General features: G+C 41.4%; 1 protein-coding gene across 6 annotated transcripts in view; it reads right to left on the bottom strand.

Annotated features, from left to right (window-relative positions):
• Window positions 1–4,857: 4,857 nt before the first annotated feature.
• LOC145347693 (ERI1 exoribonuclease 3-like) overlaps window positions 4,858–23,737 on the bottom strand; it is a 360,320-nt gene continuing 341,440 nt past the window's right edge. For all 6 annotated transcript variants that reach the window (XM_080195394.1, XM_080195393.1, XM_080195399.1 and 3 more), the window contains one exon: window positions 4,858–6,454. In XM_080195394.1, coding sequence (XP_080051520.1) covers window positions 6,372–6,454 — 83 coding nt within the window. In that variant the 3' untranslated portion in view covers window positions 4,858–6,371. The remainder of the gene's footprint in view (window positions 6,455–23,737) is intronic.

Here is a 23,737-nt window from a genome sequence, read left to right as displayed (position 1 = left end):
CCTGATCAGAGGGTGTTCTCAGACCATAAGACATTGGAACAGAATTAGGCCACTCGGCCCACTGAGTCTGCTCCGCCATTCAATCATGGCTGATTTTTTTTACTCATCCCCATTCTCCTGCCTATAACCCTGATCCCCATATCAATCAAGCACCTAACTATCTCTGTCTTAAAGTCAGTCAATGACTGGGCCTCCACAGCCTCTGTGGCAAAAAGTTCCACAGATTCACCACTCTCTGGCTGAAGAAATTCCTCCTCATCTCTGTTTTAAAGGATTGTCCCTTTAGCCTGAGGTTATGCTCTCTGGTTTTAGCTTTTCCTACTAATGGAAACATCCTCTATTTTATGCAGGCCTCACAGTATCCTGTAAATTTCAATAAGATCCCCCCCTCATCCTTCTAAACTCTTAATGAGTACAGACTCTGTATGAGGACAAAGGCTTGTTTCAAGCCTCATGGTTTAGTGAGGTGAGCTGCAGGTCTTCAAAATTCCTGGACTCCAGGTTAGCAGGATCATCTGATTCAGTGATGGAAAACATACAGTTAATATTTCCTTTTGTGTGCCCCTCTAATCCGGGTTGTTCCTAGCTATACAACCCTATCTGGGTTGTTCCTAGTTTTCCAACCCTATCTGGGTTGTTTCTGACTGTTGAATCTTAATTCCTAACATGTCGTAAGCATGACTTTGTTTGGTTTCACAGCATCTTTTCTTGGGTAACCATTTTCTTTCAAATTTTCAGGAAGGAAATTTCTGTTATAGGCTGAGCGTGCTGATGTTGCTCTGTGCTCTAGGATCATAGAATCCCTATGGTGCAGAAGGAAGCCATTCAATCCACCGCGTCTGCACTGACTGACAGAATATCTTACCTGCCCACCACTCTACCCTATCCCTGTAATCCCACACATTGTGTGCAGTTGCTGGTGTTGGACTTACTGTGCTTATCCAACACATTTACCATGGCTAATCCATCTAACCCCTACACATCTGCTAGATTGTTGTTTGTCACCTGACTGCAATGCAGCAGTAAATGTGACACCCCAGATACTCCTTTTTTAGAATTTAAGTTCCTATTTTTTTACAAGTAATAATACAATATAACAAAGACTTTTCTTAAAACCATGTTTTTTTGATCAAGCACTTGCCTCCCTGAAAGCATATTAGGATTTATTTGCACCCTAACAGCTATTGCTCTTGATGGAAACAATAGGTAATGAAGGAAGCCATCTGACTGATATACCGTGCTAGATGGGGCAGGTGAGATTGATGATTCAGGGAGGGAAATTGTGAACAGTATTATAGAGGGATAGTTATCCAAGAGAAAAATTAGTGGCAATGGGTTGGTGAAAGGACTGAATTATTGCTTCTGTAAGCATAAACATAACTCCTGAATGGTGAGTGTCCCCCAGGTGCCAGGAATATGACATAAGAGGGCTGCAGATGATTTTGGTTTTGGCCATGGCAGCCATTGTTGTTCTGCCAATATTTTCAGTCCTGCAGCACTGGTGGCTTATTCTACTCTCAGGTGCAAAGCCCTTGGAAATGATATATCAACTACGGCTATTCTGAGGCTTAAAAAGACATTGCACACTTTGGATGGAAAAGCAGCTTCAATAAATCAGAGCTTTTCTTTCATAAGAGCTGTTAAGGTTATAGAGATTTTAGATAGTGAAGGGGTATGCGACAGTAACATTATTGGCACTAATGCAACAAAACAGGAAGTTTGAAAAGTGCTTTTATAAAGGGAGTGGTCAACATTTGGAATTCTCTGTCAAATATCTTTGTTGAAGCAGAGTACGTTTTCATAAGAAGGGAATTAAATAATTCTTTGAGAAAGGGAAATATTAAAAAGTGTAGGGATTGAGCAAAGAAGTGGCATCAGACTGGTTTGCTCAGGAAGAAAATCACTGGTGTAGACTTTGTGGGCAGGTGGGATATAAGTAGCTGTACTGTTTATGGCAACTTCTTTTCGAGCATTCCATAACTTACCCTTGCATTGAAGATCAATGGAATTTCATGAGGCCACGCTTCCTTGAAAATTCAAATAATTCATTAATATTTTCCCAATTTTAATAACTTAATGGTATTTCAGGACTAGCTACAATATGCAATATGCATATGGAGCAGCATAGTGGCACAGTGGTTAGCACTGTTGCCTCATTGCACTGGGGACCCGGGTTTGATTCCTAGCTCAGGCCACATTCTGTCCGGAGTCTGCATGTTCTCCCTGTGTCTGTGTGGGTTTCCTCCGGGTGCTCCGGTTTCCTCCCACAGTTCCAAAGACATGCTGGTTGGATGCTTTGGCCACACTAAATTCTCCCTCAGTGTATCCAAACAGGTGCCAAAGCGTGGTGACAAGGGATTTTCACAGTAACTTCGTTGCAGTGTTAATGTACGCCTACTTATGACAATAATTAATAAATAAATTAAATAGGCCTTGCTCTCTCTCTCTCTCACAATATATTGCCAAACTGTCTTACTTTCTGAAATAAATTTAAAGGTGTATCTATAAACAAAAGTTTTCACCTTTAATGTTCACTGGTTCAGTACCATCACTTTTATCTGAGAACTCAGCGCTGCTTTGAAAAATAACGCGATAATGCTACATTTTAGACAACTGCCTTGATAAATTTCAGCTATAGGCACATATTCTATTTTTATAACCAAGTTTTGAAGAGATTTGGACCTAATGGAAATCAACAGTGGTGATTCTTCAGCTCTAAATGGAAGCCGTCATTTTAAAAGTGGTGCAAGCATTAACATCAATAATGTAAAATGTATTGGCAGAGGAAATCGTGTGTTCCATCATAAGTTGATTAAAGGATGAAGTAAACACAATTTTTAGTGAATGGATTACTACATTTAACTTGACAATGAGATTATTAAATGGTTTGTGAAGTTTCCAGATGATCTATGAATGTATTGATTATTTGTTTTGTGAGGTACGATTTAGGCCTGAAAGGCAAAAAAGTTAAAGTGACATATAGAGTATTGTTTGATTTCGTTGCCCAAAGCAAAATACATGAATGCCACTGTAGAATCTACAAGATTTATAATAATGGTCAAGTGCGCTCTTCTTGATATTACGCTTAACCTTGGGAAAACAGTTCATAGAACGATTAGCAACCTTACAAGTACATTGGCTAAATTCTTGTGTGCTGCTAGGTTGTTAATTTGTGCAATTTAGCCACAACAAACTAAACATACACCTTCACAAGGCATTTGCTGGAGTAAGCAGTCAATCCAACTGCTTTTTTAGTTGGGTTGAACTGTGATCCAAGTCGCCAGGAGTCACTTGCGAACAAGAACACTTACCAATCATGAATCCTGATGAAAATGATAGATAATTCCACCAGGCCAAGGAAGCAATTGTTGCTCCAGTCAAGGTCTCCTGAATGGCTTCAAGGGTTACTATGTGGCAAGGATAACCATTTGGATAACCAGACTGCAATCAGTAAGGATATGCAATGACATCTCTTCCACAATTACCCTCAAAACTAAAGCGCCGCAAGACTGTCTCCTCAGTTCCTTGCTCTACTCCTCATACACTTATGATTGTGTGGTCAAATTCTGATCCAACTCCATTTTCAAGTTTGCTGATGACATCGCCATTGTTGGTCGAATGTCAAACAATGATGAGACGGAGTTCAGCAAAGAGATAGAGAATCTGGTGAATCGGTGCCTCAATGTCAGTAAATTGAAGGAGATAGTAAATGACTTCAGGAAGTATAGTGGAGAACACGCCTGTCAATGGTGATGAAGTGGAAATGATTGAAAGCTTCAAGTTTCTAGGCATCCAGATCACCAACAACCTGTCCTGGTCTCCTCCACACTGTAGTTAGGAAAGTCCACTAACGTCTCTACTTTCTCAGGTCCTAAGGAAATTCAGCATGTCTGCTACAACTCTCACCAATTTTTACAGATGCATCATAGAAAGCATCCTTTCCGGCTGTATCACAGCTTGGTATGGCTCCTATTCTGACCAAGACTACAAGAAACTACAAAGCGTTGTGGACATAGCTCATTTCATCATATAAACCAGCTTCCTATCCATTCACTCTGTCTATACCTCCTCCTGCCTCAGAAAAGCAGCCAGCATAATCAAGGATCTCATGCACCCCAGACAAGCTCTCTTCTACCTTCTTCAATCGGGAAAAACCAACTGACTCAAGAACAGCTTCTTCCCTGCTGCCATCAGACTTTTTAAATAGATCTACCCTATATTAAACTGATCTTTCTCTACATCCTAACTATGGCTATATTCTGCACCCTCAACTTTCCTTCGTCCCTATGTACTCTATGAACAGGAACAATACTTTTCACTGTATTCCAATACATGTGAAAATAATAAATCAAATCAAATCAACTTATAGTCCCAAAGAAATGCTATCAAGTCCATATGCATAGGAATATTGAATACTCTTCCGTTGTTTGGCTGTAACATGGAAAGTATCACCCACAGTGCATTATCATCCCGGCAAATGAAGCTCATTACTGCTGAAGGGATAATAATGTATGACCTTTTAGATGCTAATAATTAACCTTGAATAAGTAACTTGGATGATGTAGTTTATTTTGGTCATTTCAGAACAATTTCACATAGAAGATTCTAAAATAAGCATCAGGATAATTTGCAGGTACAAGTTGGATATTCTGTGTTCAGAATATGTTGCTCAGAACGTGGCAGCATTTGGCAATGTTTGTACAGAAATTAAGTTGTGTCTTGTGACTAGATTTGTATTGTGGTAATCATCAATTTTATCCAACAGACCAAGATATGGAACTATTTTGTAGAACAAGCAAATGATACAGAGTATTTAATAACTTGCAACGTAGAATATATATTAAATTAAGAAATAAATGCAATTCAGAACATAATTTTATTATGACAAAGAGTTTTACATGATAAGGTTCAGTCAGCACATAATTTTAGCAAGGGGAATAATTAAACTTGATTGAAAATTAAGGCTGAACTAAAGATTGCTTCTCCTTTTACAGATAACTGCCGATCAGAAGTAGTGAGATAAGTCACGATGACTTCAGTTAGTTGCTGATGATTTTCCTTCACCTAAATCTTTCTCCTTCCCCATAATCTGAAAAATTTCTCTTGAAGTACATCTTTCAACTGAATTTTCATATAAAATTCAGCACCTTAATTTGAGAGCCCCACCAATATTGCAGGCTACAAATATTCTTTTCTTATCACTTGAAAAATGGTCGAATAAGTAAGTAAAATAAAAAAGAACTCAGTGGAAAAGGTGAAATATGGCATAAAATCAAGTACTTTAAAAGGGAAGTGTTTTACAGTGAATTATCACATAACCCTTGGATGTTAGAGAGGGAAATGTAAGTACATTTAAATGGAAATTTGTAATATCAGATGGGGATGAGGAGGAATTTATTTTTTGCACAGTGTACAGTGAAACTGTGAATGTAAATAATGCAGTCATGTTTTGCTATCAGAGTGCACAATAGAATATTAGGCCATTGCGTTTAGTGTCAGTATCCATCTTGGGTGGATTTGCAGTTGAATCACTGTTACAAAATTCGAGCCTACAATTGTGAGAGGACGATGTAATGATGCTGCAGTAAGAAATTTGCTGTGAGGCAATGGGCAAGATGCTGATATTAAAGGTAGCACAGATATTTTGACTAAACTTAAAGATGGACTGAAGTCTTCAAGGAGGTAATGATTTGGGCTTTTGTACAGGTCACTACTATAGACATTCTTTCTTCAATCATTGAGCTAGTAGACTTTCTGCCAAAGCAAACAAGGATGATCATATCCCTCTTCTGTTAGTCCTTGAGAGTGATCTTGTGGGTTTTTGGCCCAATCTGCCTCCCGTCCAGTTACATGTGGCATAGCAGTGACACTAACCCTGGCAGGGTAAGGGAGAAAATTCAATCTTGAGATGGGCCTGTAGTGGTAAGTCTTGATTTTTCCTTGCTATATCACACAACACTAGACCAATAGATCCCACTCTGTAAGCTACCTATAACCCAGAATTGTAAAGTACAAAACATGCTAAAATAGGAAACTGAGGTACAATTAAGAGTATAAGTATTTTCCTTTACACAGTTTTGGATTTTTGACATCTCTGAAGAATAATCCCCTTCAAGTTAGAAATTAACTGCAACTTTTAACAAAAGGTTGGAAAGCATGTTTTATGAGTCAGTCAGTGGCAGAATTTTGCATCTTATGAAACAAGGAACATCTTATATAGTTAAACTGGCTCATGCTGTTATAACTGAACTAGATTATTTTTGATGACAACCAATTACAATTGCCAATGCTATATGTGCCTTAACTGCTTTTACCATTTATCCTTGCAGGTACTTTCAAAGCAGTAAGACATGTTCTTTTCTTTTGCTTGCTCAGAGGTTTGATCCAGTTTGTTTGAAAGTGAACCCTCTTCGTGCCAGTTCCTTCATTATGTTGGCAATGTTCTTGCAGTCATCTGTGGAGACATTTTTTTAAAATGATGAAACTATAGGTTTATTCTTTACCGCGGGAAGATAAAACAGACACAAAACTACAATATAAAATGAAGAGGCTGAGGAATGTAATGAGGGAGTTTCCAAAGAAAAGCTTCCACAGCTCGAAGCTGACCAATGATGTCCTATTTGTGCACTTTTTTTTTGCTTGTACATCGAGAACACATTCACCTACAGCGTGGATAAAGACTGGCTGAAGAAAAGATTAATTAACATTTTGCAATCATCTGACAGAGAAAAAGATAACATGAACTTCATTCTATTTTGTTGGTTTTGTGGGAGACTGAAACATTATGGGGTTAGCAGGCATACAGGAATACTGCACTCAATCATCCATGGCTGACAGCCAAATTCTCCGTTCTCCGGCAGTGGTGATGGGACATGTGAGGCCGGAGAATTACAGCCTAAGTATCTATACCTGAAATAAAACTCCTCTCGACACAGCTATTGATTAAATAAGTGTCTGAAAAAAGGTCAATAAATTTCCTGACATTTATAAGTTTTAAAAAGTGCTTTCTAATAATTTCTGTTAAATTGTGTTCTTGTTGACGTGCAATTATGGCATCATAAGGATAAACTTCTAGTGAAGGAGGCATTACTAATCTCCAGCAGTTTACAGCATCTGTGGGTACAGCTTCATAAGATTTTGCACTGCAAGATTCTGTATGAGGTATTTGAGTGGTTGTCTATATGCTTGCATATATGCTATATGGGAGTAAGTGAGGAGGACAAGACACAATAGCAGTGAATGGTACCAGCCTTGGGCTTGAAGGAAGGTCTAAGCCACTCCAATTTCTTGTGTTCAAGGTTGCCTGGCTAGTATTGTCCAAGAAAGTCAAGGATGTGTGATCTCTGAGTCTTTCTAGAGCTTGTATCTGAAGACTTTGGAGATTTCTTCACCAAAATTTCCTCCCCTTTGTCCCTGTTCAGCATCTGCACACCCTTGGTGATATTAACTTTCATCTAACTACTGCCACTTCATAGAAACCCTACAGTACAGAAAGAGGCCATTTGGCTCATTGAGTCTGCACCGACCACAATCCCACGCAGGCCCTATCCCCATATCCCTGCATATTTACCCGTTAATCCCGCTAACCTACACATCTCAGGACCCTAAAGGGCAATTTTAGCTTGGCCAATCAACCTAACCTGCAAATCTTTGGACTTCTCACTCCATATCCTAATTACACTCCCATCCTTCATTCAGTATTATACTGCGTGCTTGACGCCTTCAAGACTTTTATCACTGACAAGATAACTTTAATCATTTTAAAATCAAAACACTGCAGATGCTGGAAATCTGAAATTAAAACAGAAAATGCTGGAATGTTGGAGTCATTAACCTGAGTGTTGGGTAGAATTTAATGAATCAAAGAGGCTGTCACCCACCAGCTGGGTGCCAGTAAGGAGCTAGCATTGACTCTGCTGGGGAAGATTCAGTGCCAGTCAGGCACTTGTACCCAGTAGCAAGTCTTGCTACTGGGTCAAGGAGCTCAGGGGTAGAAATCCTGACCCCCCTTCCCCCAACAGCTGCCGGTCAGCAGCAGTCCATTGCTGCATATGCCACTGGAGGAGCATGGTGAATGCTAGCAGTGCACCAATCAGAGGCCCAAAACTGGTGAGGGACACAGGCCACAGGTGACTGACAACAAGGGACCACCTTGGTTTGCTTTCCAGGGACGCTGTGTGATGATTGCCCCGCTCGCTGCTGGTTAAATACCAGCACTGGCGGAAGGACGATACCAGGGATAAATAAGGGAGGCCCTTAAGCAAGCATTAATTGCATACGCAGTTATAACCAAGCCAGGCAATAGCTTCTGCAGTGGCTAAATGGAACTCTCCAAGTCCTTTGCTAAATTCAGGAGTGCCCGATGATGGCGTGGCAGGTGGACAGGTTGTGATGAGAAAGTGGTTTTTAATGGTGGCATGCTGATCTTACTCCTGTTGCCATTGAGCCTCTGTTGTTATTCCTTGGCAAGGTGGTCTTAGCCACACAGGCTGGCGTGATGAGCAGCAGGTGGATTAGTAAGGTCTTTGCTTAATGGCACACCTGGATTGATGTAAACCTTCTCCAGGAGCCTTTTTTTTGTTACAATCGCCCTCCTTATAAGATGCTGCTCAGTACTGGGAGGCAGGGGAGTTGAGTTGATTAGAGGTTTACTTGACATGAAAAAGCACTGTTGTGTTGAGCTGGGTATTGGGATTCATTGCTCCATATTGGCGCACAGGACTCAGCACAGGATGATGGCAAGAGCTGAGATCCTTAAAGTTTGAGCATCTGCACTCCATGAAGAGCCAGCAGATTTGCTGAGCAGGTTGTTTTGCATTTAGATTTTTGCTGCTGTCTTAGTCAGATTTTTTTGTATGTTGGTGTTCAGTCAAGGGTAACACCAACATCTTCCCAAAAAAATTCTAAACGCCAAATGAGCATTAAAACGGGGGAGAATTGCGCCCATTTTTTGGGTGAGCCCCCAGACACAATCATAGGGCACTTAGAAAGAAAAAAAGAGATCGAATGTGATTCTTACCAGTAGTGAGTCTATTCATACCGGGAAATCAGCTACTGAGCTGTAGGGGCATCATTGCACATGCGTCCTGATCTCCATCTGTCACACTCCCCATCCCACCCCACGGACATCACCCCTCCTTCCCCAATCATTGGCCCCTGTTGTTCGCACACCCGCCCCCCCCCCAACTGGCTGATTGCTTGCCCTGGCACATCTCTCCCTCCCACCACACCCGGCCGTTCACTGGCACCTATCCTCTCCCCCACCCTCAGATGATCGCTGGCCTCAATATCCTCACTCAACCCACTCCCCCCACCAGAGTATCCTCACTCCCCCCCCCACCCCACAATCAGCCAGTCGATAGCCACACCCCAGTCAATCCCCAATGCAGAGTACGCCTCCCTCACCTCCCTGTCATGGGCCTGCTCCTTCAGATCACAATTCTCCCCCTAGGACCTGCCCCCTTGGCACTACCCAGTGCCTGCTGGACAGTACTAGGGTGCCAGATCAGCAGTGCCAGACTGGCACTGCCCAAGGTGCACAGCCCACCCTACCCCTACCACCGAGAACCTGGGAGGGGCCTCAATGGCCTCCAGTCCCACCAATGAGGCCAACACATCAGGTCCCTGTTGGTGGGGACTGCACATGATCCTCGCCAGTGAGGACCTCAACTGGTAATGTCATTGAGGCAATTCAGCCTGGAAAATTGCACCTGGGACTCACTAATCATATTAAAATGACCTCAAATATTTAAATCAGCCTTACGCCAGCAAAATGGGGCCAGTGACATCGTGAGAGGCAAGAAACCAGGCGTGAATCCAGCTGATCAACTAGCGTGTCGAGCTGGTAGGATCGTCCCCATTGTCTGTGATTCAGTGTCTTGCTATTCATGGAGGTGTTGAGTTCCGTCTTGGTGCTGGCATTGTGGAGGAGGGAGACAGTTGAGACTTGTTGCTGTTGGGCTGAAGATGTCATGTCTAAGTGTAGTTGACCAGCTTTGAGGTTAAGACGTCAATCTTACCAAAAAGATTCTAAATCCAAGATGGGCATGAAAACGGAAGTGTTTCAAATCTGTTTTTTGGGCAAGTTCAAAGCTACTATCTTGTGCACTCAGTGCACGAGAAAAGGGCCTAAGTCACCTAAACATTGGCTGAGAGCAGCAGAGGGTGCTGTGCATGTGCAGGTCTCTAGCAGCAGAGGCTTGTCAAGCTTCCATGGCTTAAACACATCACCCAGCCTCATAAACATAGCCACTCCCCCAGCTACCATGCGGACCCGCAGCCTACCGCAACCCTCCCATCTGCCTTGAGCAATCACCTCTCCCTTCCCACGATCAGCTGTCTGATACCAACCCTCCCTGTGCAATGGGCTGCACAAAAGCCCCCACTGGCCCGATCCACCATGACTGGCTGTCCGATCTGACCTGACCCTCCCATGGCTAGCACTCATTGTCCTTCTACCTCCCCCCACCAAGAGTGTGCCCTGCATTGGGCCCTGTCCCCTCAGGCCCCTCCCCCTTAGCAGTGCCCAGTGCCTGGTGGGCAATGCCAAAGGGCCAGGCTGGCACTGCCCCCAACCTCCCTGGGGAGCCTCAATGGCCTCCAGTTCTACTGGTGAAGCCATCATGGCTGGTCCATGTTGCTGGGGTTCTCTCTGGACAGAACCTCACCTGGCAAGGCCACAGAGGCAAGTGAGCCTGGACAATAACGTCCTGAGTTCACTAATTCCGTTTAAATGATATGCAAATTTGATTTGAATAATTTATTCAGCCTTGTGCCGAAAATGGGCGTGAGGCAGACCTTCCCGGGTATCCAGTGCCAGTAAAATCATGAGAAGCAGGAAATCAGGCACAAACCTGATTTCTCGGCTCTCATGCGATTTTACCAGCTTGCCCCCGCACCTCACCTCCTCCCTCCCAGTGGGTGGTCATGGATCAGCATTGTGTCACTCATTAGTACCTGGTGAAATCTGGGAAATCTTACAAGCACACCAAATTCAGCAAGCTCAGGCTTCAAGATTCTGGGTGACACCACATTTAAAACTACTAGCAATATGAATTCTTGTAAATCCCTGACCATTGGAGCTGCAATCTTGCAACTTAAGGGTGACATTTGGCAGCACGGAAAAGCTGTCCACGAGCCTACCCGCGCCAAACTTACATCTAGATAGAGGTGGGAAGGTTGAAGAGCTACTTCTTCTAAAGTAGCCTTGAGGGATAGCATTAAATTGTGCCCATTAATCCTGTCTCTCTCCACAAATGCTGACTGGCCTGCTGAGTGTTTCCAGCATTTTCTGATTTTTATCTTCTATTATTTGCTTGTTTTCCTGAAAGTCCACATCTTTCTGCCATTCTCCAATCCTCTTAAATTGACTCCCAAGATTAGGGGTAAAAACTGCCTCCAATGCAAAATTAGAATACATTTAATAACATGATAACCACTGTTAAATGTGGCGTCCTTATGTCATCAGCAAATTTAAAGTCACTTAAAATAATTTGTCCAAGCCTGTCGCTGCTTTAAGGCAGGAGATTTAGTTGTGCAAATGCCAGGAGTTGACCTACAGACAGCGATTTCCTGGAATCCAAACTAAAGCAGTGTTAGGTAAAAGTATCTATTAATATATTCCCACTACATCGTATGAACAGCAATTGAATACATTTACTTTAGCTCTCTGAAGTATTTGGTTCCCACGTGGAGGTAATGCAAAGACCTTATATTGTTGTGTGATGCTGGGTGGAATGTTGCACCATTTCCTTATCTTATGAGTTTATTGGATCTTTAGATTTTTACATTGCCCTAAGTCCTAACACAGCAGAACAGAAAGAAAGAGTTACTTTCTGTTTTATTTTAAAAAAAAGCCCACTAGCTGCGACTTCCACATAGTTTTTTTCTTCCAAAGGACAATGCAGCAGAGGTAGAAATTGCCACTTGCCAATGAACCCTGAACTGAAAAATAACACAACTCACCGGCTTGCATTTATTTTAATTTTACAGTGCTTATCCATCCATCTCCAGTCCATTATTGCTTCTGCTGCTTTTTCTCCGCTTCATCTGATCCACTATTGAATCAGTGGATCTTTTTGGAGCTGCTCTCTACCTTCACTGACTGGCTCATCGCCTACACCAAAGTTGTATTTTATTCAGTTTTTATGGATTGATTTCTACTGGTGGAAGACCAATTAATTTTTGGGCAAGTGGAAAGCTAACTTAGAGGATCTCAAAAAATGACTTGCTCAGGGATCAACAACTGATTATTAAAACAGTAACGACTTCAATATTTTCTCTGACACAGAGCTGCAAATCCATTTTTTATTTCTGTACATTCATGGTGATTTGACGTATGTAATACTGCTGTAAGCGTTTTCTGTTTGCTGTAAGTAAGAGAAGATTCTATTAAAGCAGCTTTAACTTCAGCACAAAACAAAATGATTCTTTAGCCCTACATTAACTAATTAGCAAAGAGAATCTGAGGGCCGTTGTCTGTGGCTGCTCACTTTTGGGGGCATGGTGGCACGGTGGCACAGTGGCCAGCACAGCTGCCTCAAAGAGCCAGAGACCCGGGTTCAATTCCCAGCTTGGGTCACTGTCACTGTGGAGTCTGCATGATCGCCCTGTGTCTGCGTGGGTTTCCTCCGGATGGTCTGGTTTCCTCCTACAGTCCAAAAGACCTGCCAGTTAGGTGCATTGGCCATGCTAAATTCTCCCTCAGTGTACCTGAATAGGTGATGGAATGTGGTGACTGGGGAATTGTCATAGTAACTTCATTGCAGTGTTAATGCAAGCCTACTTGGGACACTAATAAATAAACTTTAAACTTTGTTTTTTTTCCCACTTTTATCCATCCCCCATTTTCTTTCTTCCTTTCAATGGGAGAAGAAATTACAAATTCATTAACTATTTAAATTAGAACACCTCAAAATAATTTTTAAGTTGTCAAAATCCACTCCCAACGACCCCTCTTAATTCAAGTATTTCATTTAAGACATTTGACTTGTAATTTTTAATAGATTGCAAAAGGACATCTCTTTTTTGACCCTCTATTCCTAAACTTCAACTTGCCAAAACCAAACTAAACATAAAATGTTACAAATATGTCTGGGAGCATCCGGGGAAGACAATAACAGGGCTAGCATTTTGAATTAAATAGGATTCTTCTTTGGAACTGCAGGTCCATGTTTGTATCACAATATCCAGTGACAGCCTGTTATTCCAAAATGCTAGTTTTGGAAGAGTTCTGGCTGCCTCTCTTGGAACATGTCCAAGCAAAGGATTGTGTTTTATTAAAGATGGAAAGAAAGGTAGTCTTTCTTTGCTGACCAACTTACCTTCCTCCCTGCAAATTAGAGACGCACGAATGACTGCTATGAAGTTCACAGTTTAGGCTGCCTTCCCAGCTAAAGAAAAATGTGCATTTTGTATGCAGAATAGTTGGAAAGAAAATGTATTCATTCAGTGTCACAAGAAACAGTTTTGGATATCAGCCTTAGCTGACATTTGTCTTCAGAACTCTTCAAGATGGGCATGTTGTCAAACTCGGTTGGGTTATTTGTGTGGTAAATGACACGATACCTCACAAATAAAGTTACAGTCATTAACTGCAAGCCATAGTGCAGCCGGAGATGGCTATACATCCATTCTGAGCAGAGTTGAGGAGGTGAGGTATGAAAAGTTACAAAGTAAAGAAAGTGGGCAAAACGCACTCACATGCTTTGTTTATGTGAGAAAATCAAGAACAAAGATCAAAAAGCTATCATTAAAAATGTTCTTTAACATTTCTTACATTGAGTAAGCTTGATGTGGAGATGCCAGCATTGGACTGGGGTGAGCACAGTAAGAAGTCTCGCAACACCAGGTTAAAGTCCAACAGGTTTATTCATTGCACAAGCTTTCGGAACACTGCTTCTTCATCAGATGAAGGCGCAGCACTCCAAAAGCTCGTGCTACCAAATAAACCTGTTGGACTTTAACCTGGCGTCGTGAGACACCACGTACAGAGTAAGCTTGACAGTGCTTTGATTTTAGTTTCTGATATCAGCAGCCGAACACCTTATTCTTAAGTGCTCAACCCTTCATTGAAACTTGATCAAGTTACTTCTTCATTACTCTGCCAAATCAACGGGTGCCAAGGGTCAAGGTAAAAGTCCTGATTAGAAGGAAGGAATTAAGATTTTTAAAAACTCCCTCATTTCTCTTAAAAATTGTCTCTGCCTGTTCAATGTTAATTGGTATAAACAGTGAGAGAAAAGAATGTTTCCTTTGGATGAAAGAGAGCTTTTAAACACGAAAGTGTATTTCACGGGCAGTTCAATCACAGAAAGTCATACCAATGTGAAAGGTACAGACAGAACAACTCAGCCAGGGAAAAGACAGTTCCATTAGTATTTTGAATGGTGGCAGTCAGTTGTAAAATAAACAACTCATCAGTGATTGAGGTGCAGTTGAAACTGCAGACTGTTGTAACCCTACAAGTCAGCCAGTATTGCCTTTAGAGCTTGCCCTGATCCATGTTTTGTGCAGCTAACTGACCTATGAATTTATTTGCTTTACGTACTGGAGGCTGAGATTGATTTTTTGTGTCCTCCCATATTCTGTGTTAGACAATGGAAGTGTGCACCAGGATGTCATAAAAATAAACTACAATTCATCTGAAACAGTCTCAAGATTCCTACATGAAAAAGCACTCCTCAGTTGTTTTAGATTGCTTCATTATGCTCATTGCACAGTTTCTGGGTTAATTATAAATCTGTTACAGTGGAGAAAACCCTGAAATGATATTTAACTGAAATGGTCATTTTATCCTTTCTGCATTTAAAGATTTTTAAACAACATAAAAAGATTAAAAAGGGAGTTAGGGACACAGAATAAAAAGGAAAATGAGAAGAGTTTAAAACCTGGCTAACATCAAAACTGAAAAAATAAATCTAGGTTCACAAAAAAAATGTTCACTGAAAAACTGTGACTAATATTTTATAGGGTTAAGCAATTCATGTTTAACTGCTGAGAACAGTTTGAATTGTCTTGGAATGTTTAAAAAACAGAAACAGATTTTAAAAATGGACTGCAAGGAAAATCAGAATGGTACGGTGCAGCTTTAAGAAATTGGACTGCAATGTGTAATTTTTTTCTTGATGAAGCTGAGGGAGAAGTGATTCTTCTTCTCCATTCAGGACAGTCCAATCCTGTTGGATTATGTTTTTGCGTGGAGGCTTGATGTCTCCATTTCATTATGGTGCAGTAATCTATCATGCTGTTACCGTAAGGGTGACTTTGCCCAGCTGTGTGTGGCAGACTATAGCGGTGCCACGCTGCAAAAATCAAAATGAATGGTATGGGAGAAGAGCTCTGCATCACCACTGATCTGAAGATGATAAAGACGCCCCGACATCCATCTCTTCACTGTAAATTCAGAGAGTATTTTATAATCAAGCCCCGGCAATAATAATGTGAAATTAGGTCTCTCTATCAAAGGGGAGGCCTTTTAATCATAGCTTAAAGGGTGCTGCACTGTTTATCATAATTGAACTGTATCTGAGCTAATTGTAGCCATATTTCAATGTCCTGATGCACAAGTGATGCTGTATGTTAGGCTTGTGTTTGATTGAACCAAGCCAAAGTTGAGACAATGAATGCCTTAGGTATAAAGTGGAAGTAGACATGTACTAAGTGATATAGGGGCTTTCGATCTTTCCATTAGTGGCCAGGATTCCTTTTAGAACAATCTTGCTTCTTTTTAACCCCTTGAGCACAAGCTTATGTTTTAAAAAAATGTTTCTTGCAAGGAGGCCTTTGTACAATGAAAATGCTTTTGTCGGTAATTTTGGACAGAATACAATGGGGCACGTTACTAAGAACGCATTAAGGATTACTAAGTCTTGAGTACATATCAAAAAATACAGTGCGTTTTTTTGAGGGGCAGGTGAAGAGAATTACTGTTCTGTTTAACTAACAAGGATAAGAAATGTAAGAAACAATTGTCAAACCTCAACTGAAACTGCAACCCTGATTTGAACAAAGGTAGAAAGTGGGTGCAGGTCCCCCTTCTCCTTATTGCTCCCTTGAGTGTAAGGCCTAGGAGATTTTAATACCCGGGCATCATGTAAATTTCTTGACACTACTCGATACTGACTCCCACCTGAAGCCAGTGGGACGATGACAACGTTGCTGGACAGGAGGAGTGCAATTTCACAGAATGAGAGGGGGGAGGGGGGGAAAACACATACACACTCATTACGTAGTAAGTGATATAGGGGCTTTCGATCTTTCCATTCGAAAGATACATCAGCAAGGTACATCAGGATGCAAAGAAAGAACATAGGAACTGAGTACATTATCCAATTAGATCAAATCCAAACTGTATTTTGACTCAATCTACCCACTTTGGCTTTGTAGCCATTAATACACTTGCCTATCAGTTTTGAAAATTACAATTGATTTCACCTCTCAGCAGATTTTTGAGATATTAAAATTCACAACTGAAGACAGGTAGGGAGGAGGGATAATAGAATCAAAGTATCCTAGAGGGGCCAGGAGATGCTGGCAAGGATTCTTTAAAATCTTTTTTAAAAACACTGACCCCCAGTCTCTTGCAACAAGATGCTTGATGCCTAGCGCTGGCTTTTGCTTGCTGGTAAGCAAGGATTAGATGGCCCTTCATCAGCTTGTTGTTAAATTGGCATATGCAACCTAATGGTAATATCAGGATGTGACTATTTCATTTAAAGCCCCTCTTCGCTGTGGTGATTGGCCTTGCTGTGCCAGTTTTGAGGTATGGTAGGATGGTAAGGAGTTGGAGAACAGTGCAAATCTCATCTGCCATCTTAATGCACACCCATTTAACAACTTTCCAACAGAGTCTAAAAAAGCAATAAAACACCCGCTCAGATTTCTGGGTGTTTTCCAGTTTGTGTTGCTCCATGGTAACTATTACGGTGCAATTTAAACATCAAAATATTTACTTAGAAGAAACATATTTTATAAAATTAATGACAGATATTTCTCCAAAATGAAAGCAAAATACTGCAGATGCTGGAAATCTAAAATAAAAACAGAAAATGCTGGAAAACTCAGCAGGTTTGGCAGCATCTGTGGAGAGAGAAACACTGTTAATGGTCAGTATTTTATAACCTCACTTGAGCGAGACTCGTAAAATCCTGCCTGAGGCAAACGGAGCATTCTGTCCTGCGAGCCACACCCGCCCCGTGGCAGTAAAATTCTGGCCTACATTTCAAATCCATAAGACTCTTCTTCAGAGACATTTCTCCATCTTTACCTTTTATGAATTAATATGCATGTTCTTGTACTTTTTGTGGTGTTATATAAATATTCTGCACCAACTCCTATGAGGTAACTTGAAATCAGTCAATATTTTCCCATTCCACTAAAGCAGTACTCCATCCTAGCAACCCCATATGTTTCTTTATTCTGCTTCAGGATTTCCCAACCAGAGAGTGCAGGTGGAACAATGCACGAAATCTGTCAAAGGAAGGATTAATAATTCAAGCGAGTCCGTCATGGGTCAGGAGGGCTCAACTGGTTAAGGATCCCCAAGGCTGCAGCAATCACAGGAATGGAGGTTGCTCCCTGGCTCTTGAACTATCAGAAGTCTGTGTTTACCCCAGTCCAATGCCGGCATCTCCACATCTTGAACTATTATCAGGAGGCCCTGATGTGAAGTGATCTTTCCTAAGGATGGGAGGAAAAGGCCAACCTCTCAAAGCAAACAGGCATGCCTGCCAGAGGTCGAGGAAGTCAGTTATAGAAATGTGATTCCCTCTTACCTGGAGACAGTGTACCAAGGTGAAGGGCCTCAGGAGAGCAAGAAAGGCAAATGGCCTTTCCTTGGCACTTTTTGAGGTGCAAAGGTCCATATTCTTGACTTTCTTAGCATTCTCTTGCAGCTGACCCATCAGAACATCGTGAAAACCCATTCATTCCTTTCTTTCTAGGCACCTCACATTTTAAACTGGACAGCAACATTCACAAGTAAAATTTTAAATTTTATTTATTACTGTCACAAATAGGCTTACGTTAACACTGCAATGAAGTTACTGTGAAAATTCCCTAGTTGCCACACTCTGCTGCCTGTTAGGGTACACTGAGGGAGAACTTAGCACAGCCAATGCACCCAACCAGCACATCTTTCAGACTGTGGGAGTTCACCAGAGCACCTGGAGGAAACCCACACAGACATGGGGAGAACGTGCTGACTCCACAAAGACAGTGACCCAAGCCGGGAATCAAACCCACGTCTCTGACGCTAACAACTGTGCCACCATACCGCCCCATTACTGCCCTTTTACATGTGCCTCGTAATCAAATGTTGCCCTTCCTTCCTTCCTTCCCACACAAGCTATGACACTCATAACTCTCTGCTTTCTCTCCTTGCAGAATAGAGTTGTAACTTTGACAAGAGGTGGAAAACCAAGTGGATCGGGTGGTTCTCCAGAGACAGACAATTTGATGGTCATAGGCAATGTATGGTCACCTAACCCAGGTATGAAAGGCTATGAAAGCCTCAGTCCGCAAAGTATTATTGCTCAGACATATGAAGAGTGTGGATCCTTTGCTTATACACTATGCATTGGAGACCCATAGAATCCCTATAGTGCAGAAAGAGGCCATTCGGCCCATTGAGTCTGCACTGACTCTCCAAAGGAGAGATATTGATGGTCATAGATTTTGCACAATAAGGCAATACTGTTCATAGTGAGATAGGTTTTCCTATAATGCACTATTCTTGCAGTGACCAAGTTATAGTCATTGAGTCTGTGAAATGTACTATCACATGAAACTGTATTATCCACAAAACTAGCAAGACATGAGAAAAACTATATTTCTTCACAATTTGCTACTTTGCTTTTGGGTTATTAATTATTTGTGGACAAACACTCAAACTCCAAAAATGGTAAAAACAATAAAAATGTGAATTGTTACGATCATGTAATGAAGAACTGGGGGACAGAGGGTGGGACGAATTCTCTGTACATTCTGAAAAGACGTATTTTCCGGCTCCCCTTGCAATGTATTTTCCAGTGTCAGAGGCAGCCTGCCATTGGCTGGCAGTGAGATCTTATGGTCCCGCTGATGCCTACGGGGTTTTGCATGCCCGCACCCTCAGCTGGTGGGGATGGATGATCCCGCTGGCAGGAAGGGCTAGAAAATTTCAACCATGGGGTTGGAGTTTCTGCTCGATTTGGCTGTTTTTTAATGCCATAATTTGCTTACAATTGGTGTTACCGGTGCAAAAGGTCACACAGTTGTAAGTGCAAATTCCATTCAGCACAAACAGAGTTTCCATAATTTTTTTGCTAGTTCAAAGGCATTGTGCCATCCTCAAAACAAGCTGTGCCCCCAGCAGAAATTAATCACAATTGGAAAGTTCTGTTAATTGTGCTTGTTTGCAGCTCTTGAGGAGGCTCTAAAAATATTTAGCTGCTTCTTGTCCCTTTGGGGACAAGGACACTAATTAGCACGTTCTGAAAGCTTTTGATTGTATTTTTCTTAATTTGCTAAGGATCTGACTACTCTACTCCAATATAATTATCAAATGGTTCTGTATATTTTTCAAAGTAATTTTCAGTTGTTTAAAATCAGGTTACTCACAGGTGGTGGATCAACATATTATTATTTTATTTGTGATAAATCCATTTTCAGCTGTAACACTCAAACATCACCAAGTTACTATTCCTAAATATTTTAAATCATGTAATCTTTTTAAGCAAAATATATTTTCATATGCTTAAAAACGTCCTCAGATTATGAGTTCATGGCATTCAAAAGAACACTTCTCAAAATGTGCAATTTGCACGAGGATTGCTGTTTGTGCCCATAGCTAAAACTCTACCCCAGAATATTTACTGTTTTATGTTCAAGTAACCATGGGAAATTATCACTTAATAAACTTGCAATGATTACACACAGCTCAATGGTTAATTGCTAAGTAGCAGTTGCCAACTATTTGCAGAATTTTTACTTTGATGTTTGGCAAGACATCTAAAAAGATAATAAAACTCCCTCTGTTAACTCCATTGTAAAGATTATTAAATAAAACTGCAAATGAATGTATAATGGGTCTCGCAGACCCTTTCAATTAAAAAAAGATACTCTTGTCTGGGGTCATGACCAGACCTCAAAACCAAAATAAGCGCCAGACGGTCCCATACTATTACAGTCTTCTGGAAGTGGGATCTTGGTGCCAGCAGTTCCTCTCTTCTCAGTGACCAATGCTGCAAACTGACTGATAAATGACAGTCTCTATACTGTCAAGCACAACATTAAGCATCATAGATCTAAAAGCAGAAAATGCTGCAAATACTCAGGTCAGGCAGGATCTCGGAGAGGAAAGCAGATAATATTTCAATTCAACGACCTTTTGTCAGAAGTGGAATAGAAACATGACTGTTTGAATGGGGTGCTCTGGGGGCTAACCATCCACGAGCTCTCCCTAGTGAAACTATGTCAGAGACAAGATCACACCTGAGTTGTTATGGAAGTGTCACTGGCAAGGCCAGCTTTTACTGCTGATCCCTAATTGCCCCTGAGTAGGTGATGGCTCACCATCTTCTACTGCTTCAGTCCACATTAACTGTCCTGACGATCCTTCCTTCTCACTCTGTGGGGAAGAAGCTCGGCTAACACATTTAGGATAATGTCTAACTAAAAATCAGAAGCCTGAGCATACACACGTAGGTAAACAAACACTGAGTGCAGTTGTAAAGCAGGCTGCAGCATCAAAAGGGAACTTTCCCCGCTTTGCTGAGCTACTGATCTAAATGGTGGTATTGTGGGGAGAGAAAGGGCGAGCCCTCACAAGTCCATGTCTTACGTGGTTCCAGGTGTTTACTCAGAACTGCAGTGCTATAAAGTCTAAACATACCTTACACCCGTGGCTGTATAATCAAATGACCTGAGAACAGGAAAAATAAACTGAAGGAAGAAAGGAAGGGTAACATGTCTCCCTGACATGTCAGTCAGGTGTACAAAATTTCTCAGCTCCCTGTCAGCAATTAAAACGTTCACAAAACTCCGGCAGCAATCATTGTTTAAAAAGACTGATTTAATGTCATTATTGAAAAATGGATTGCTCTGAATGATTCTCTAATGGAAAACCACATCGTATTGGAAGGAAAACCTGTTATTATAACTTGCTGTTTATTGTCACCCTGGGAAGCATCATCAGGAGTAAAGGAGTACAATACTGCTGCATTCTGTTGAAAAATTCCTTGAAGTCTGCAATGGGAAGTATTCTGTACTCATTATGCCTGCACATTAAATCTGTATAAGCAACATTAATTTTTCAAAGGCTGCTATTAGTGTAACTGAAGATATTTTATTATGAATTAACACACAGAAGCATCTCTTTATGACAGTTTTAGAGTCAGCTCTTCATGTAGAGAAGTCTCCATCAAAAGGTTAGTGGAATAGATGCGGATCGGGCCTAGCAGCTCAAAACTGGTGGTGGACTAGCAAAATTGTATTCCGCTACAATCTGTAACCTCATGGCCCCTATCTCCCACTGCACCATTCCCATCAAACCGACGGACCAAATGATGAGGATAGGAGGGCAAACCAGGAGAGCACCAGGCCCGTTTAAAAATTAGGTGCCACCCTGGTGAAGCCACTACATTGGCCTACAAAAATGCTAAACAGCAGAATGTTAAACTATAGGCAAAGCTGATCTATCCCATAATCAGCAGAACAGATCAGCTGTTTGATACATGTAGTTGTGAATGGTGGTGGACAATTAAACAATTAATGGGAGGAAGAGGCTTCACAAACATCTCCATCCTGTACGGTGGCAGAGCCCATCACGTTAATTGAAAAAGACAAAGCTTAAGAACCATCTTAAGCTAGAAGTGTTGAATAGATGATCCATCTGAGGTTCCCAGCATTACAGATGCCAATCTTCAGTTGATACGCTTGTGGTAATATAATCAGGGTCTAGTTTTAAGGCTAATTAATTTGGGACATCCAATTTAAAAGAATTGGGCGTATTACTGAGACCCAGCAGGAGGTCATTGCACCCCACTGAAATGCACCAGCCTATTATTAGAAGCCCAGATCAGGCCAGACTTTCTGTCACCTAGAGTTCCTGCAGTTCCACCTTATATGGCAACAGGTTAGTAAGCAACACCATGCAGACAGACACCTGGGGGCGGGCCCAGTGTCCTGTCAGGCAGACATCAAGAAACTCACTAAGTATTGGGACCCCTTCCCGAGATCTCATTGGCCAGAAGCCAGAGAAGCTTCTGGAAAGACAGGGAGGAAGGGGGATAAAGTTACGCAGCTCAGACACACCAGCAGTAAAGACTCGATGAGAGAGGTGACTGTAACCATCTGGAAGACTGACCAGAGAAGGAAGGAAGGGAGAAAGAAGCTGCCATCAAGACTCACCTTTGTGACAATGGGCCAGAGGGACTCAGAGAATTGGTCCTGCAGTTTAACCAGACCATCTTTGTGGGTAGTACACCTGATTGTGGGGTATCCTCTTGTTTTATGTGGGTAATTTAAGGGTTAATAGTATTATTATTATTAATAAACTTATTGAACCGTGTGTTCGTCCTTTGTCCAACTTGCAAATAAGGACACCGGGGTAAAACTTTTGAATAATGGATCAAAAGTATCTGAGGTTTTACAGATACAACACATCTCACTCCAGGTTATGAAGAATGGCTGGATGCTGGATACAGCAAAAGCTATGAGCCCTGATAACAACCCTACTGTAATACTGAATTATTGTCTTCCAGAATTAGTCACACCCTTCCACAAGCTATTCCAGTACAGTTACAACATTGATATCTATCCAATATAGAAAATTGCCTGGGTATGTCCTGTCTAGAAAAAGCTGGACAAACCCAATATGGATAATTATCACCCATCAGTCTACTCACGATCATCAGCAAAGTGATGGAAGATATTCTCAACAATGCTATCAAGTAACATTTACTTACCAATAAACTCATCAATCCTCGGTTTGTGTTCCACTAGGATCACTCAATTACAGCCTTATTCCAAACATGAAGAATAGAGCTGAGTCGAAGAGGTGAGGTGAAAATGACTGCCATAGAATCCTTACAGTGCAGATAGGCCATCCAGCCCATCGAATTTGCATTGACTCTCTGAAACAGCATCCCACCTAGGCCCTCCATTCCACCCTAACCCCTTAACGCCACAGTTTAACCATTGCTAATCCACCTAACCTACACGTTTTTGGACAGTAAGGAGCAATTTAGCATGGTCAATCCACCTAATCAGAGCTAGGAAAGGAGACATCAGAGGTAAATCAATAATTGGAGGCCATTTTAATGGAGACGGGAAATAGAAATTGTGAAAGGGGAGTTGAAAGTCCTGGAAACTGGATTTGTTGTTAAAAGTGGAATGGAACGTGTTTAAAAGAGTCATTTGGAAAACATGGATTGGATTTGGGAATGCAAACTGCTGCTGGAAAGCATGTTATGAAAGAAGATTTTAAAGTATGTTTTCTAGGAGTGGAGTTTGGAAATTCATGACGATCATCTGAGGAGACATTGAGAATCAATCCATAGACACTGATTTGGGTTCAGAGTGGAGCGTGTGTTTTGACACAGCCAATCTCTGTTTAAAGGGTCTTTGTGTTACTGGGAGACCATTGTAGTTTAAGATATAGGCCAGGATTCTCCCAAAAAAAATTCTAAGTGCTGAATTTGCATAAAAAACATCTCCTGCTGTTTTTTTTTAAGCAGGATTTTCATAATGAATCTCC

This window comes from Carcharhinus amblyrhynchos, chromosome 9 (genome assembly GCF_965287045.1).
Source record: "Carcharhinus amblyrhynchos chromosome 9, sCarAmb.v2.hapA, whole genome shotgun sequence".
Taxonomy (NCBI): domain Eukaryota; kingdom Metazoa; phylum Chordata; class Chondrichthyes; order Carcharhiniformes; family Carcharhinidae; genus Carcharhinus; species Carcharhinus amblyrhynchos.
The sequence above is the reverse complement of the archived record's forward strand: the minus strand, read 5'-3'. Positions and strand labels throughout refer to the sequence as shown.